Here is a 16,293-nt window from a genome sequence, read left to right on the forward strand (position 1 = left end):
TCTCCCCTCCTCTCTCCCCCTCCTCTCCCCCTCCTCATCTCCCCTCCTCTTCCCCCCCCCCCTCTCCCCCCCCCCTCTCCCCCCTCCCTCTCCCCCCCCCCTCTCCCCCCCCCTCTCCCCCCCCTCTCCCCCCCCCTCTCTCCCCCCCCCTCTCTCCCCCCCTCTCTCCCCCCCCCTCTCTCTCCCCCCCCCCTCTCTCTCCCCCCCCTCTCTCTCCCCCCCCCCTCTCTCTCCCCCCCTCTCTCTCCCCCCCCCTCTCTTTCCCCCCCCCTCTCTCTCCCCCCCCCTCTCTCTCCCCCCCCCTCTCTTTCCCCCCCCTCTCTTTCCCCCCCCCTCTCTTCCCCCCCCCTCTCTTCCCCCCCTCTCTTCCCCCCTCTCTTTCCCCCCCCTCTCTTTTCCCCCCCTCTCTTCCCCCCCCCCCTCTCTTCCCCCCCCCCCTCTCTTCCCCCCCCCCTCTCTTCCCCCCCCCCCCCTCTCTTCCCCCCCCCGCTCTCTTCCCCCCCCGCTCTCTTCCCCCCCCCCCTCTCTTCCCCCCCCCTCTCTTCCCCCCCCCCTCTCTTTCCCCCCCCCCCCTCTCTCCTCGCTGTCAGAAACCCTCTCTTCCCCCCCCCCTCTCTCCCCCCCCCCCTCTCTCTCCTCGCTGTCAGAAACACAGACACAGACACTGACAGACAGAGAATGAGAGACACACAGACAGACAGAGAGATACAGAAACTGACAGAGACACAATGAGGGGGGGGCATCCAGCACGCTGTTGGAGGGCTCCCGGTGCTGCAGTCGGTAAGTAGAAAATGTTTTGGTTTATTGATTTAAAAAAAAAAATTATTTCTTCTTAATTTTTTTTGATTATATTGGTTGATTTATTGATGTATTTATCATTTATTATTGATGATGGCTCTTTATTTGTAAAACTGAAGTGTTTAATGTTTGTAAACTTTCCTTTAAACACCCTCCCCCCCCCCCCCAACCATTCCCTACGCCTGATTATGTAACCTATGCCTGATTTTCTCAAGTGTAGACAAGGTTTTTTCGAGCGTACAAAAATCTTCACTTACTCCATTCTAAGTTAGTTTGGAGTAAGTTTTCACTCACGAAACTTTGAAATCAGACGTAAGTGGCTGGACACGCCCCCTTTTGAAAAAAACATTTTGTTCCAAAGTGAAACTGTTCTAACTGACTAGAACTGGAGCAAACTAAATGACGAGAATTCCGATTTCTAAGATACTTCGTTCTACACCAGTTGCTCCTAAAAATCAGGAGCAAATCATGTGGAAACTTGGGGCCATGGTTCCAAACATAAATTGTGCTTTGAGTAGAGGAAAATTCTTTTGAGAACTGTTTTTAAATTTGCATCCTTTAATTCTATCGGCCGGGCTGACCATCAAATAATAATCTAGGTTTGTCTTGTCCGTACTATTTAATATTTTGGGCAGCTCCATGCAATCGTCCATCTTAACCGCCTCCTCCCCAGAGTGTAGCACTCGAGCTTCTCTGTCGTTTCCTCGTAGCTCATCACTTTTACACTTGGAATCATTCTTGGTCTGCTCTGCACCCTCTTCAGTGCATGCATGTCATTTATGAAGTGTGCTGACCAGAATTGCACAGTCTCTCGATCATTCTGTACTTATAAAGTTACCCCTTCGACTCGCCAATCTTCTCTCTTTTTTTTCCTGAACAATCTACATTCCTGCATATTCCCTCATGAGGTGAGCCATCATTTCACAATCTCCGAGACATTGTCCTTCTGCTACATATGATTCCAATTCCAGTATTTTCTTTCTAATTTTTCTAGCATTCAGGTAAACGCACTTAATTCTGTTTCTTACTTGCATCGTAAGTGGGTTTTATTTTAGCCTTTTTAAGTCCATTCAGATTTAGTTTCTTTTTTGGGCTGCCATTTGATTGGCTATTCATTTGGGACCATTTTCTCCACTCCTCACCCTGACCCACAGGTTATTGTTGCAGTCCATCTGTGATGTGTTAAGTTTATCTTTTTTCTGTCGACTGTATCGCTGACAATTGAATCGAACCTGTTGCACCTTTTGCATTATGAATTGAACTCTCAATTTTATTCAGGGAAACGGCTCCTTTTGTGAAGTGAGGAGCAATTTAATGTTGGATTTAAGCTGTTGAGTTCTGGGCTCATTTTAAGTGCCCCATTCAGATGTTTCAATATATTAAAAGTGTGTAGATAGTTTGGGTTTGACACCAGTAAACAGGGTGGTTTAAAAACCATTGTGCCTTCCAAATTATCTTCGTTTGACATTGTGCATTTAAGCTATCATGAACTAAACACCTGAGAGGGAGATGCAGGAATTCTCATCTAATTGCAGAGGTTGAGTAGTTTACATATAGAATAACAGATACCGGGAAATGAGTTACAACCTGGAATCTAATTATTCGGTCCAGATGGTTTACAACTAGAATATTGGATATGCGGAGTGAGTTAAAGGACAGTTATGTTATGTGAAGAATTAATACGTCATAAATCCCAAGAGCAAAACTCAAGAGGTTTAGAATTGTCATATGGGGCTGGAATTTTCTATAGCTTACCGCCCGGTTTGAGGTAAGCCGGCGGTTTCGAAGTCCAGCTGGGGAGCAGACCGCCGGTGTGCACTGTCCACAGAATCGCCCTGGCGCGATTTTTGGCTGAGCGGGGACCCGTAGGTATGAAAAAAAAATATATTTTTTTAAATGCCCACGAGGATCAGCGGAGCTGGGCGGTAGGTAAGTAGGTCTGCAAGAAAAAGATAAGAGATTGTTTTTTTTTCCTATTTATTTTCAAAATCTGTTGGGGTGATTTAATTTAAGTGTGTTGGGAATGCTTTATTGATTTTTTTTTTTGTTGGGTATATTGAAAAATTATTTTTATTCTTTTTCTCATGTTAGGTCTCGGGGTAAATTTTTATAGATTTTTAAAAATTTATCACCCATTTTCTTTAGGTACTGCCCAATCTAGCGCAATTGCACTTTTTCGCCCAGATTCGGGGTGCAAGGCCCATATTTTTTGCTGGGTGGATTTAAAAAAAAAAAAAAAAATTTCCGTAAGTTTTTGCCGGCGATAATCTTCCCAGCCTTCGTGGGTTTTTGGGTGGCAACTGGGCGCTGGCGGGCTTTGGGGAAATTCTAGTCCATAGTCTCTCTGATTTGACTACAGCCAAAAATCACACTCTGATGTTAATTATTCAGAATACACAATGTCAGTTCTATTCAGTTTCTGTCAGTTTTATATGCCAGCAGTGACTATCAGTAATGCCATTAACTGCTGTCGTTAGTACTGTTATTTTACTAAAATATAATTTGCTGCTGATTAGCAAGAAATTCTGTGTCCAGTTCTTATAGCTATTTAGATAGCTATATGATACATGATTAGAGATTAAAAAGCAGAGACAAGAATTACTCAGTGATCAAATACCAAACCCTACTGGCTTTCTCTTGCAGGGTCCTCCTCACAAATGTGCCTTATTTTTCGTAGATAATAGTGGAATAGACATAATTCTTGGAGTGTTCCCATTTGTCAGGGAGCTGCTGTCCAAAGGAACAGAGGTAAAGTATTGCACATTGCTCCATCTGGTTGAGAAATAGTGAACAAAAAAAGGTGTGGTTATTTTTTGGTTTTAACACATTCCTACCCTATGATTCCCTTCCTTGGGCTGCCCCCGATGGCTTTAATGGGAAATTTGCTGCCGAGTATGTATGAGTGTTCGATATCTCGTTTGTGCTGAGTTAGCCAGTTGGAGCCACGCTGGCAGTAGTGGGCACGGCTGTTGGGCTCCATGGCACTGGGCTAATGAGGGGATAGATCAGTTCCCACTTCTGATCATTATCTGATGACTACTGCTGGGCAGTGTTCCGGGTCAGGACAGGACAGGATGGGGCTTGGCTTTCAATGACTGCTAGAATTGAGTAGCCAGCCGACACTAGCCCGTAACTAAGGGTCACGCGGACAAGGATCCGGAGTTCGACCTTATTTTCCATTTGTTAGCCAGATTTGGTCCTTATTCTCCCTCCCATTAGACTCCTGCAGTCTTCAGGCAGGTGGTCGGAAAGTGGCCAGATTCCAGTACTATTATCATTACCCCGTGTGACCAGCTATCGGGCATTGGCCAAAAGTGATGTCGTTATCGTTGTCTCCCTACCTGTAACAATTGGTTAAACCTGGATAAACACACCATAGCAGTGAAATTTCTCCTGTCGATAAAATAATTGACAGTAGGAATTTGCACCCCTCTGCCACCACGAGTTCTTTATTCCCGTTAGATTATGGGCTCTGGATATAGTGTAGATTCTCATTATTTAACTTCAATCTTTTGATGTTTGGTAAAAAATTCTAAAGTGGAACGATGGCTACAAATGTTCAATTCTCAGCCAGTGAGGACCATTTGTGAGATCTACCTGTAATCTAACCAGAACTGTAACTAACTGGTAGAACTAGCATTTAAAGTACGACACTAGGTGCTCAGATTAACACATCTGCCCAAATTGAAGGACAAAACTTTATTTCACAATTTTCAAGGGGGAGAAAGGGTGCTAATATTTATTTGTCTCCAGTTTCCAAATTTGCCAAAATTTGCGGCTGTTTTTAAAACAGCTTTAGTGAATTTTAGTTCCTGATTGTCAAAAAAAAAATGTAATATATATTTGGACAGGGTTATGTCTGAGCAGTTACATTATTTTGTTCTGGTTTAATAGTGTGAAGAATCCTTTGACTGTGTGCTGTTTGTATGCTGCATTGGCTTAAGGGGATTGGACTGTGCCACCTTGTAACTTCTACAAACCTGCTTTTTGTGCACGTTCACAAATATTAAACACAGTTGCTTTGCCCCTGTGCTATCCTCAGTTAGAGGATGTAGGGGTGCAGCACACTATTATCTCTGAACAACTCACCCACATGTTGGAAGACCAGTTGCTAGTGGTGTGGGGAGCAGATAGAAAGGGTGACTGCGGGTCTAGTTCTGGAGAAGGCTGCCCTGTGTCGTGAAAGAAAAATGTTTCTAATCAATCTGAGATACAACTGCTGCCATGTGCCATTAAAAAGGTGATGTGCATGTGTGAGCAGACCCTCCCATATTGGCCTGTGTGTTAGCAGAACCCTCCGACAGTGACTTGTGAGTGAGAAGACCCACATTGACCTGTGAGTGAACAGACCCCTTCCACATTAACCTGTGAGCAGACCCCTTCCATATTGTCCTGTGTGTGAGCAGATCCCTCCCACTGTGAGCAGACCCCTCCCATATTGACCTGTGTGTGAGCAGACCCCTCCCACATTGACCTGTGTAAGCAGACCCCTCCCACATTGACATGAGAAGACCCCTCCCACTTTGACCTGTGGGAACAGACCCCTCCCACTTTGACCTGTGTGGGAACAGACCCCTCCCATATTGTCCTGTGAGTGAGCAGACCTCTGCCAAATTGACCTGTGAATGAGCAGACTCCTCCCATATTGACCTGTGAATGAGCAGACCCCTCCCAAATTGACCTGTGACTGAGCAGACCTCTCTTGTATTGGAACATGCAAGAACCAATGGCTTTGCACATGTGCATGGGCTTTTTAAAATGTACCATAACTCCCAACTAGTTCTGGACTTGCTAAGAGCTGTTGGCCTTGGTCACAAAAACAACTACCATGCAGTATAGCCTTCATCTCCCATCAGGTTGCAACAGTTTTGAAACATAAAATAACTTCTATAACAATATATATGGATTTGACATTTGCCCAGAGTCTAACACAAGTCTGTCACACTCCAAATATCACAGTTCGTTACGAATTTAAAGTAATCTTAAAAAGAAATGCCAGTCATTGACTTGCAACTTAACATTTCATTCACCTGAGAAATTAACAAGCAGTTTCAATTACAACAGGGAGCACTTGAGAACAATGGTCTTAAAGGGCTGGATTAGATTACCATCTCAATTTTACAACCATTCTGTAGATCCCAAATATCATGTAAGCAACACCACAGGAGATACATCTGTATTTTCAACAATTGAGAGCTATTAAACATCTTCATAAACCCTAACGTGTGTGTGTGTGTCCTTTTCCCCTCCTCGTGATGTTCGCTGAATCAGAGGACGCGCTGCTTTATAACTGATCTATCAACAAGCTGTGACGGAAAAGAGTTACAAGAAGTAAATGTGACGCTTACCGGAAGTCCGCGCTGCACTCAAGACTTTTAATACGGTTACATATCTGCAAAATAAATACCATTTAACTTCTCTGGCTGTACTACAACTTAAATTTAAACTTGTCTGTAAATGTCATTTTCGCTGGGTGTAGGGCAGACTTTCACCTTGCTCTGTGCTAGCTATAATAATGCAACATTTTGAAGGGACTAAATCACTTTCAAAATGCATTTTTCTTTTGTGATGTGCACCATATTCTGAACTGATGGTACCTGCACCAAGGCTGACCTTGTGCTAGACTTGTCCGCTAGCAGTTAGGCAGAAGTACTTTGCGATCACTTTGTCATTTTGCTGCTGTCTGTTTACCTTCCTGTGTGTCTGACCTCCACTCGGGGCTTCCCTTCCCCTCCCCACTCCCCCCTCCAAAGCGTGGCCAAACACACTAAGAGAAAGTTGCCATTCAGTGGCAGTATACTTTGGGTAATGCACTACAGTTGCTGGATCCTCACTGTAAATGGGTTTGATGTGGTGGAAGAAGCTTCTGAGTCTTGCTTTGCAATATGGCTTTTACAAGACATGTCTAAACAGCACTTCAGTGGATCTGTTTGCAATTTCACTCCAAGCTTGCCTGACATAGCTGCCTTCAAATGCAGGTTATTTTAGCCAGTAACTCAGGACCTGCGTTAAATGATGTTACCTGCAGCGAGTTGGCAATAGTTACAGAGAGGATTGCAGCGATGGATTCAGTCATCAGGTACGCAACGTGACAGAATTGCATCCACCGTGCCCCCTTTGGTTTAGATAAAAGAAAGGCTTTACTTGTGCTGGAGCAGTGCTGATAAAATGAGCCACTTTGCATTTTCAGTTTTCCTTGTGGCATTTGGGTGAATTTATAGTGCTATGGAGAAAGAGTGGGACTAATTTGGATAGTTCTTTCAAAGAGCAGGCACAGACACGATGGGCCAAATAGCTTCCTGTGCTATAAGATTCTATGAAACCTGGAACAGGAAGCAGCTGGTGAGCGCCATCTGCTAGTCACATGGTCATGCGTACAGTCAATTCCAGTAACTTGGTTGACCCTTGCCTGGAAAATGAGGACAAGACCGGGTTTGACAATGACGCCCTCTGCTATCAAATAGCCTCCTGGCGGACACACTGTCTGTCAGCTCACGTGTGAAGGATGTACATTTGGGCCAGGTCCTAGACGGTTCCTGACGCTTCTGTAACGATACCCCAGCGTGAGTGCACTTTCAATGGAGGGAGCAGAACAGAGACAAGCAAAAGATTTACTGTCCAGTCATGGAGCTGAGCTTTAAACTCAAAGGGCTAGAAATTGCGTCGCGCCCCGCTTGGGGCGATACCTTTTTGCGGGAGCGCAAAAGGATCGTCGGGCACTACAGAATTCTAGCGGACGCGAATTTCCGGTTTAGTGCTCCAGGAGGGAAGTGGAGCACTAAATCAAGCAAGAGAGGCGATAGCGGCAGAGCATTGCACAACATCCAGTAATGGGATCAGAGGCTCCATCCCTCCCTTAACGGGAAGAGCCATTGCTGCAGGCTCTGCAAGAAGTTGAAATCCCTGCTTGCCAACAGCACCTACGATCCACGCCGATCAGCCCCAAGCACTCTAATCAATCACGCAGAAGAAAATGAGAAAAAAAAGGAGCTGAGGGTTGAATAAAAAATTAGCCCCTATCTCACCGGCAGTCCCTTTAACCACTGCTCCCCAAGCGGCCGGCCGACCTCGCGACTCCTGCAGCTGCTGGTGTTGATGCCCGGTGATGCTGCAGGGGGCGGAAGCGAAGCTCGCATCCGGGGCGGTACCAGGGCGCTGTGCACCGGATGACGTCAAGATCTTCAGGACGCAGGAGATTGTGACGTTAAGGTTTACCGCTAACCTGCAAGGAAAGTTCGCAAGCGTCTGTACGCGCACCGTACACAGAGCCGGTAGCGCCCCATTATTGACCCCACCCCCACTCCCCGGAGGCGCTAACTGGAGGCACAAAGGAGACCAATTTCTTCCCCCAAAGACTTGGAATTCCCGCCACATTTCTCCTTTAAGACGTTCCTTAAAACTTACCTCTATGACCAAGCTTTTGGTCATCTGTTCTAATATCTCCTTATGTGGCTCAGTGTCAAATTTTCTTTGATAACGCTCCTGTGAAGCGCCATGGGATGTTTTACTACATTAAAGGCACTATATAAATGCAAGTTGTTGTTGTGAGATCGGTAGAAACCTTGGGGAAATGGCCTTTAACACCGTTTCTCCAGGTTTCAGCTGAAGTTCAGCCAGGTGATCCTTGCGTAAATTCAGTGCCTGTGACTTTAGGATCTTTGTTGGTGTTGTCAGCCCATCCTTGGCCCTGTAACAGTTTGCTGTGAGTCTGTATCGAAGATTTGAGCTGGTAACCACACTTAACTCTGCTCCCATTCCTCCTTGCAGGACAGCTTTACAGGAAGGTAAATTATTATTAGTTCAGAGTGGCTCCAGTTCACCTTGTCTAGATCTGAGGTAAGTTTTCTCTTGTTGGCCCCGTCTTTTTTGATAAACCTTATTGAATTGATTAATTGACTATTGTCTGTTTACCTCCACCCACCCTCTAGCCCCTTCTTCAAAAGCCGCCTCAAAACTTACTTCCCAACAATGCTTTCAGTGACCCCTCTTTACCTTTCTCCACCACTGTCAGTGCCTGGTTATTTTCACTTTGTGAACTGCTTTGTGAGCATTTTATTTTGTTAATGATGCTAAGGTGTTCAAAATGCAGCTGATGCCACAGTGGGAGTGAGCATTACTGCCAGGGGAGGAGGCTGGAGTGTGAAGTCACACTGTTTAATGGATAGGATGAGCATGGGTGTGTTCGATAGATTTTCCCCCACTTTTGCTGTATGTTGATGTGGTAGAGACTGGGTACTAGAGCAACGAACTTAGATGGGCTGACTGCCTATCTTTGACTTTCCTTCTGTTGATAGCAGTAGTATAGACCACACTGAAGGCTCTCTTCTTTCCACCACCCCCCCGGCTCCCAAAGTCAGCCTTGGAGTCGAGGCTAACGACGATATTTTATGTCCCTTTCTCCCACAGTCGACTGGACAAAGGATTGGCAACAGAAGTCTGGGAGAGGAAGACTGATCTGGTGATTATCGAAGGCATGGGTCGAGCTATTCACACAAACTATTATGCTGCACTGCGTTGTGAAAGCCTCAAGCTTGCAGTCATCAAGAACGCCTGGTTGGCAGATCGGCTCGGCGGGAAAATCTTTAGCGTGGTTTTTAAATACGAGAAGGCCCCAAAGTGAAAGTGAGGACGACCTTGCTGAGGAGAGACTGGACATTGCACTGGCACTGAGATGTCCCCTGTGGAATGTAATTGTATTTTTTTTCTGTGACTATATATTTGCAGTTTGAAAAAAAATGTCAATATTGATCAGCAAAGCTTTTGTGTCAGAAGCAATAATATATATTATATATGTACAGCATCCATATCATTGTTTTAAAAAAAACGTTTATTGTATAGACACAGTATTTGTGAAAAGGGACATTGTTTTGCTTTGGTCACTCAAGACAATCAGGTGAAATGTTATCCCTTTCGCAAGCTGCTCCCTTGAAGAGATCCAGTTAAAGGATGGTGCGGCCTGCAGATGCCAGTATTGTCTTTAGGGTCCCAGTAAAGTGTACCGTGCATGGATGACATTTTCATACTGTGACCACTTGGAACTGTGAGTAACACTCAGCCGAACAATTATAAATGTCCTTCAAGTCTTGGATTATATCTGAAGATAAATTTAAGCTATTTAACACTGAGTACAGTATGGGTACAGATATGTCACAGTATAACACTAGGGTACAGTACTGGTGGGTACAGGTCTGTCACTGTATAACACTGGGGATACAGTGTTGGTGGGTACAGGTCTGCCACTGTATAACTGGGATACAGTACTGATGGGTACAGGTCTGTCACTAACACTGGGGTACAGTACTGGTGGGGTCAGGTCTGTCAGTGTAACACTGGGTACAGTACTGATGGGTACAGGTCTGTCACTAACACTGGGGTACAGTACTGGTGGGGTCAGGTCTGTCAGTGTAACACTGGGTACAGTACTGATGGGTACAGGTCTGTCACAGTAACACTGGGGTGCAGTACAGGTGGGTACAGGTCCGTCAGTGTAATACTGGGGTAAAGTACTGGTGGGGACAGGTCTGTCACTGTATAACACTGGGGTACAGTACTGGTGGGTACAGGTCTGTCACTAACTCTGGGGTACAATACTGTTGGGTACAGGTCTGTCACTGTATATCACTGAGGGACAGGTCTGTCACTATATAACACCGGGGTACAATACTGGTGGGGACAAGTCTGTCATTGTATAACACTGGGATACAGTACCGGTAGGTACAGGTGTGTCACTAACACTGGGGTACAGCACTGGTGGGTACTGGTCTGTTTGTGAGGCTGGTAATGGAGGAGTAATTTGAGGCTGCACTCAAGGTTTATATTGAAGTCTATTGTGTTGAGAATTGTTTTCCCCACCCCATTGTTCCCCACTGGGACAGTAACCTAGTGACAACACTGGATATATTCTGCCACCTGGTTAGGATGATGTAAGTGTTTTAGCGATCTTTTAGTGTATCAGATTATATATACCCGGCAGCACCAAATGGTCATAAACTGTAACCGTAACAGAATTATCAGCTGATTCCAAATAATCAATCAGTTGGAGCCTTGGTTCTATTGCAGTTGATGGCTTAGATTGGCTTTTCTAAAGAGAATAGCTGGTTTGTTCCAAGTCTGCTGGGTAAAGGTGCTGTAGGTAAGATAATACTGTCACAAAGTTTAAAAAAATAACTTGCATTTCAATAGCATCTTTCGGGATGTCCCGAAGTGCTTTACAACCAATGAAATACTGTTGAAGTGTGGTCACTGTTGAATTGTAGAAAACCCTGCAGCCTATTTGTGCACAGCGAGGTCCCACAAACAGCAATGTGATAATGACCAGATAATCTGTTTTAGTGATGTTGATTGAGGGATAAATATTGTCCAGGATGTCAGTGCTTCTTTGAAATAGTGCCGTGGGATCTTTTATGTTCACCTGAGAGAGGAGACGGGGTCCTTGGTTTAACGTCACATCTGAAAGACTGCACCTCAGAGTGCAGCACTCCTTCTAGATTTTGTTCTAAAGTCTCTGAAGTGGGACTTGCACTTGCCACCTTCCGACTCGGAGGAGAGACTGTTACCAACTGAGCCACAGCTGACACCTGCACTACAAAAACATCCTGAACACTGCAGGTAAAGTTTGTCTGTTGTCTGTGATATGAAACGGCTGACACAAATCTCAAAGCAGTCATTCAAAGTTTTTAAACTTAAAACTTGTTTTGAACTGCCGTGTGCGTCAGCTGAGCCTGAAGCAGGAGTGACCATCTACTTGGAGAAATCAGTGTTGAATGAATTTTTATCGCTTTAAGGTGCGAGTGATGTGCTGTTGTAGAAGGCTTGTTGGGCTGACTTATAAGCGTTACATTAAATTGCTGTCCCTTATTGTGTTTCACAGTAAGCAATGCTGAGTGCAAGAATTGTGCACAGTTTTGGGCACCTCATTATAGGAAGGAGATAAAAGCAATGGGAAAAGGTGCAGTGTAGGTTCAGCAGAATGTTCCCAGGAGCGATGGCTACTGTTATGAAAACACTTCAGACAGGGGTTTTTCAATGGAGCTGTGATGGTTCAAAGGAGTCCTGATGGAGGTCTTCATTATGAAGGGTTATGGTCAGGTAAAATAGTCATGGGTTGTTTCCATTGGTAAGCGATGTGAGGGACCAAATTTCAAAGAATTAAAGGGGCCCGCCAGAACTTGCTGTCTGGGCTCACATACAAACTGCGCTCACTTGGGACCAGCTCCCAGAGGGTGGCCACCCGTACCCCTGCATGAGTCTCTACTATCAGGAAAGTTTTGGGGGGAAGTATATATTTTTTAAGTTGAAGGGTGTAACTTGCTATTTTCTGAGCTGCTAATTCTTTTAAATGTTGGTAATTGCCAATTAAAAGTCAAGCATGTACCCCAACCCATAAAACCTATAAATGAGCAAAAAAAGTTTAAAGGAACCTTTAACAAGTTAAATTAAAAAATCTATTTCCGGTTGTGATAATGCACTCCAGTCCCTCTGGTGCCCACCTGTCGCGGAAGGCCTCGAGCGTGCCTCTGAGCTGATGTGACCAAAATAGACCCGTTCTGCCTCCTTCTCCCCTTTGAAGACTTGAGATCGCTGGGTACCAATTGCTCATTGATGTCAGTCACTACAATTGACCTTTGCCCTTGGGAACTATTTAAAGGGGAAGTACATTCTCATGACTTGCACTGTGATCCTAATTGGTATATATGCTTATGAGGGCTGCTCAACCCTGCTTTATTTCTACCTGTACGCTTTAACAACTATTAAATTAGATGTAGCCTGGGAGTAGACTTTTTGTGTAGAATTTCTTCCCCAAGTCCACTGCAGCCAATATTGTTCATGGCTATTTGTCGCATGGCTCACTGGGGCAGAGTGTTTCTATCTTTGTGACTGGAGTGATTCAAACCATCGTGCCTATGCCGGCTCTTTGAAAGATCGATGCAATTTGTCCCACTCCCCTGCACTTTCCTCATAGCCCAGCGATTTTTATTTCCTTTTCAAGTATATATCCAATACCCTTTTGAAAGTTACTATTCAATCTGCTTCCACCACGCTTTCAGGCCGTGCATGAACAATATTAGCTGCAGTGAGCATGGGGTGAAGAGGATGATAGGAAGTGAAAACCGCTTTACTTTACTATACAGCAAATGTGGAATGTTGTGCACTAAGCAGCAGAGTGTTAGTAATTGTGCAAGCCCTGGAAGGAGGTGGTTGACCGAACACAGGCATAATTCGGATCATGGAGTTGGTTTTCAGCTTCAGTTCTCATGCAATTGTTTTTTTTTAAATCTTTCCAGAAAGCTCAGACTTGCTGCTTTACAGTTCCACTGGTGCTCAGCAAGTGATCATTCCTCACGTGTGTGCCTGGACAGTGCGTCTCAGCTGGCTATTTTACCGTGGGTAACATTTGGTCCTGTCCTCGCCCAACGTGTGTGTGCACACTCACACTTTTCTAACGGCAGTTACCAGTCAGCAATCATGAGCAGGAATCCTGGCTGGTTTTCCCTGACCCGTAACCCTGGGAGAGCTTTAACCAACTGTGGAGCTCGTACTGCCCACCCTGGCTGAGATCGTCTCATTCAGCGTTGATCAACCCCGAGCTCTTCCCGTTCTCTGTGACTAAGTGTTGCAACAAGCACGACCAAGATACTGAAGGAGCTTTTTATTTTTTGGGTTAAGTGGAAAAATGATTTTAATGACACTTTAATCATGCCTTTTTAATTTAGAACCAGCATCTGGACTCGCTAAGATAGTCGCATGATTTTTTTTGTTGTATTTAGTGTCACCACAAGTCCCGGCCTGAATGGAGATGATTGGGTAATTCACCCGTCAATCACGCCTGGAGACCGTACTGCTGTAAGTGACTGGGATTGATTTTACGCACATCATTTGCATTATGTAACTACCCTCCACACAATGCATTTTGCTGGAAAAATAATCCTGTTGTACTCGGGAAACTGCTGTAGATTTGTTCATGAGTTCAGAGCCTCTGAATTAAGACTACAAACGCTGCTCCGCCTCCAACTCATTAGCTGACATAGTGGTGTCAATATTCACTCCATTTCTTTTTAAGCCCCAACTAAGTATTGCTTTGATCTCTTCCTTGTTGAGCCGGGCAAGTGTCTTAAGAAAATGGCCTGGGTTCCTCAGAGCGGTTTACGAGATAGTATGGAAAAGGTGCATTGGCAGCACTCCTTCAAATTAAACTGTGACAGTAGGACAGGCTCAAGCTGGCAAAAAATAACTTTAGAATGAACATCAGGGAGTGCTTCACACTAAGTGATTAGCAGGTCCCATGCTGTGACTTGGACAGACGGAACCTTTCTGGATGGATGAGTTAGGATGAGCCCTTCTCATTGTATTGAAGGCCAAATAGAGGAATCTTTATTTGCTGTTCGAAAAAAAAGAACAAACTTAAAATTGATGCAAGGACATGCCAAAATGCTTTATAAGAAATGTATTAAACAGCTGCCAGTTTGCACATCGTGTGGTCTCAAACAGCAACTGAATAAATGACTGGTGGTGTTGGTTGAGAAAGGAATGTAGAGTAGCTCACCAGAACTCCCTGCTCTTCTTAGAATAGTGCCACGGGATCTTTAACATCCACTTGAGCAGGCAGTTCGGGTCTTGGTTTAACGCCTTATCCTGAAAGGCAGCACCTTTGACAATGCAGCACTCCCTCAGCAGTGCACTGGAGTGTCAGCCTAGGTTACATGTCCAAGTCCATAATGGGGCTCGAACCCAGGACCATCTGAGCCGGAAATGAGTGCTAAGCAGGCAATTGCAATGAATATTTCAGATACTCCATTAAATAACTTGTTGGTAGCCAGCCATGAAATCTGATTTATATTTGGTTAGTTAAATGTCCAGCCTAACCATACGGATCTAATAACAATTTCACTTTATGGTTGAGTGGTGCGGATTCATTATACACCATTTAGTTTTAACACACGTTCTTAAAATTATAATCAGTATTATGTGGCTCATTCAGGTGTGGGCTGTACTAAGCTATATCACCTCATTCATTCTCGTAATAAACTGCAGAAATAGCACACTCGGTGCTGCACCCGCTTCCCATGTTGAAAATCTTCTTTTGTTGCAGAGTGAAGTTTAAAAGAAAAGTGGAGCATTTTGTAAAGGAATTGTTTCTTATGGCGGGGGAGGGGGAGAGGCGCTACTTTTAAACTTGCGGCAGTAATAAAAAACTGGTGCAGGTTGCTGCCCTCTCCAGATTCCAGCTCGTAAAAGACTGCACGCTTGGCTGTTGCTGATCAGGCCTCCCTCCCTGGGTGTGAGCCTGTGGTCCTTGCACATGCAGAGAGCTTTCACAATGGTGGTTAATAATGAATAAAACCTGAATGTGCAGGGTTGTGGGGCGACGTGTCGGGTACGGGGGATTGTACTGCTTTATATTTCAGTGTCGTGCATCGATCCACGAGGGAGGGGAATAATCTGTCACTGTAGATAATCACAATAGTGAAATATAAAGCAATATTGCTCTACTATTCCTTCCAGATTTACCCCTGCTTGTTGTGGTCAACTTGTAAGTAGCATCATGTGTTGTAATTAAGCCATTTAAGTTGATGAATTCATTAACGAGCAAGGCAGTAGGTAGCATGTGCACCTGCCATAGACATTAATTGTTTGAGAGAAGAGTTTATACATTTTTGCTGTAGTAATGTGGACAGGGTAACGGGTAACATATAGCAATGTGCAATTAACCCCTTAAGTCAGAGACTTCAGACCTCGTAACATACTCTAGGTCACTTCTGCTAACCTCAGGGCAGCACAGTCAAGAAGGTTATATTCTGATTGGAACAGTGGATTCCTATTAAGATGGAGGATTTAATATTGTGACAGTGTTAAGAGATGTAAATAAAAATGGTCCAAACTATCTCTGATTAGCCCAGGCCGCACCACACCAGCAGCACGACACGGTGTTGCCGGAGTACACTCAAACTAAGGGAACGGATTGGAAAAGGGAAGAACATTGCTGTATTTTATGTGATCAACTAGATAACACCATGTGTATAAATTAAATATAGATTATTTTGGAAGGAGTATTCGGTTCTGTGATTTTTGCCTGTGCCATGATTTGAAAAATATGCCAAATGTATAAATAGCCTGGGGTTTTAAATCTGATTTTTCTCGCCTCCCAGGAGATCCCATGATTTTGGGTGGGCTGGAGAGTGTCTATATTGTGACACACAGGGTATTGCCATTGTATGGGAACGGCTGGATGGACCAGAGGGTTTTTACCTGTCCGGCATCATTTGTCTAAACTCTGCTCCCTTCAGATGGAATTCATTGATCCCAGGCCATTTCCACACTTGACGGGACTACCTCAAAATAGATTTTTGCAAAAAAAAAAAAATCAGGAATACCCACTCTGCAAGTTTTGTTTGTTCATTTTTGCTTTAGCACACTCTCCTACTCTTTGTCCCATCTGCCTGTCCTAAAGTCTGTCACAATTCAAACTCTCAGCTATTTACCGAAAGGCAACCGTCA

The 16,293-nt window shown here is 44.6% G+C and overlaps 1 protein-coding gene across 1 annotated transcript in view; it reads left to right on the forward strand.

The window, feature by feature from the left end:
- Nucleotides 1-15,842, forward strand: part of pank4 (pantothenate kinase 4 (inactive)) — a 50,727-nt gene extending 34,885 nt beyond the window's left edge. The window contains exons 11-14 of the mRNA XM_070860734.1: nt 3,442-3,546; nt 6,777-6,877; nt 8,566-8,634; nt 9,205-15,842. Of these exons, the coding sequence (XP_070716835.1) occupies nt 3,442-3,546; nt 6,777-6,877; nt 8,566-8,634; nt 9,205-9,418 (489 nt within the window). The 3' untranslated portion in view covers nt 9,419-15,842. The remainder of the gene's footprint in view (nt 1-3,441; nt 3,547-6,776; nt 6,878-8,565; nt 8,635-9,204) is intronic.
- The last annotated feature ends 451 nt before the right edge of the window (nt 15,843-16,293 follow it).

The sequence above is a fragment of the Pristiophorus japonicus genome, chromosome 18 (assembly GCF_044704955.1).
Source record: "Pristiophorus japonicus isolate sPriJap1 chromosome 18, sPriJap1.hap1, whole genome shotgun sequence".
Taxonomy (NCBI): Eukaryota; Metazoa; Chordata; class Chondrichthyes; family Pristiophoridae; genus Pristiophorus; species Pristiophorus japonicus.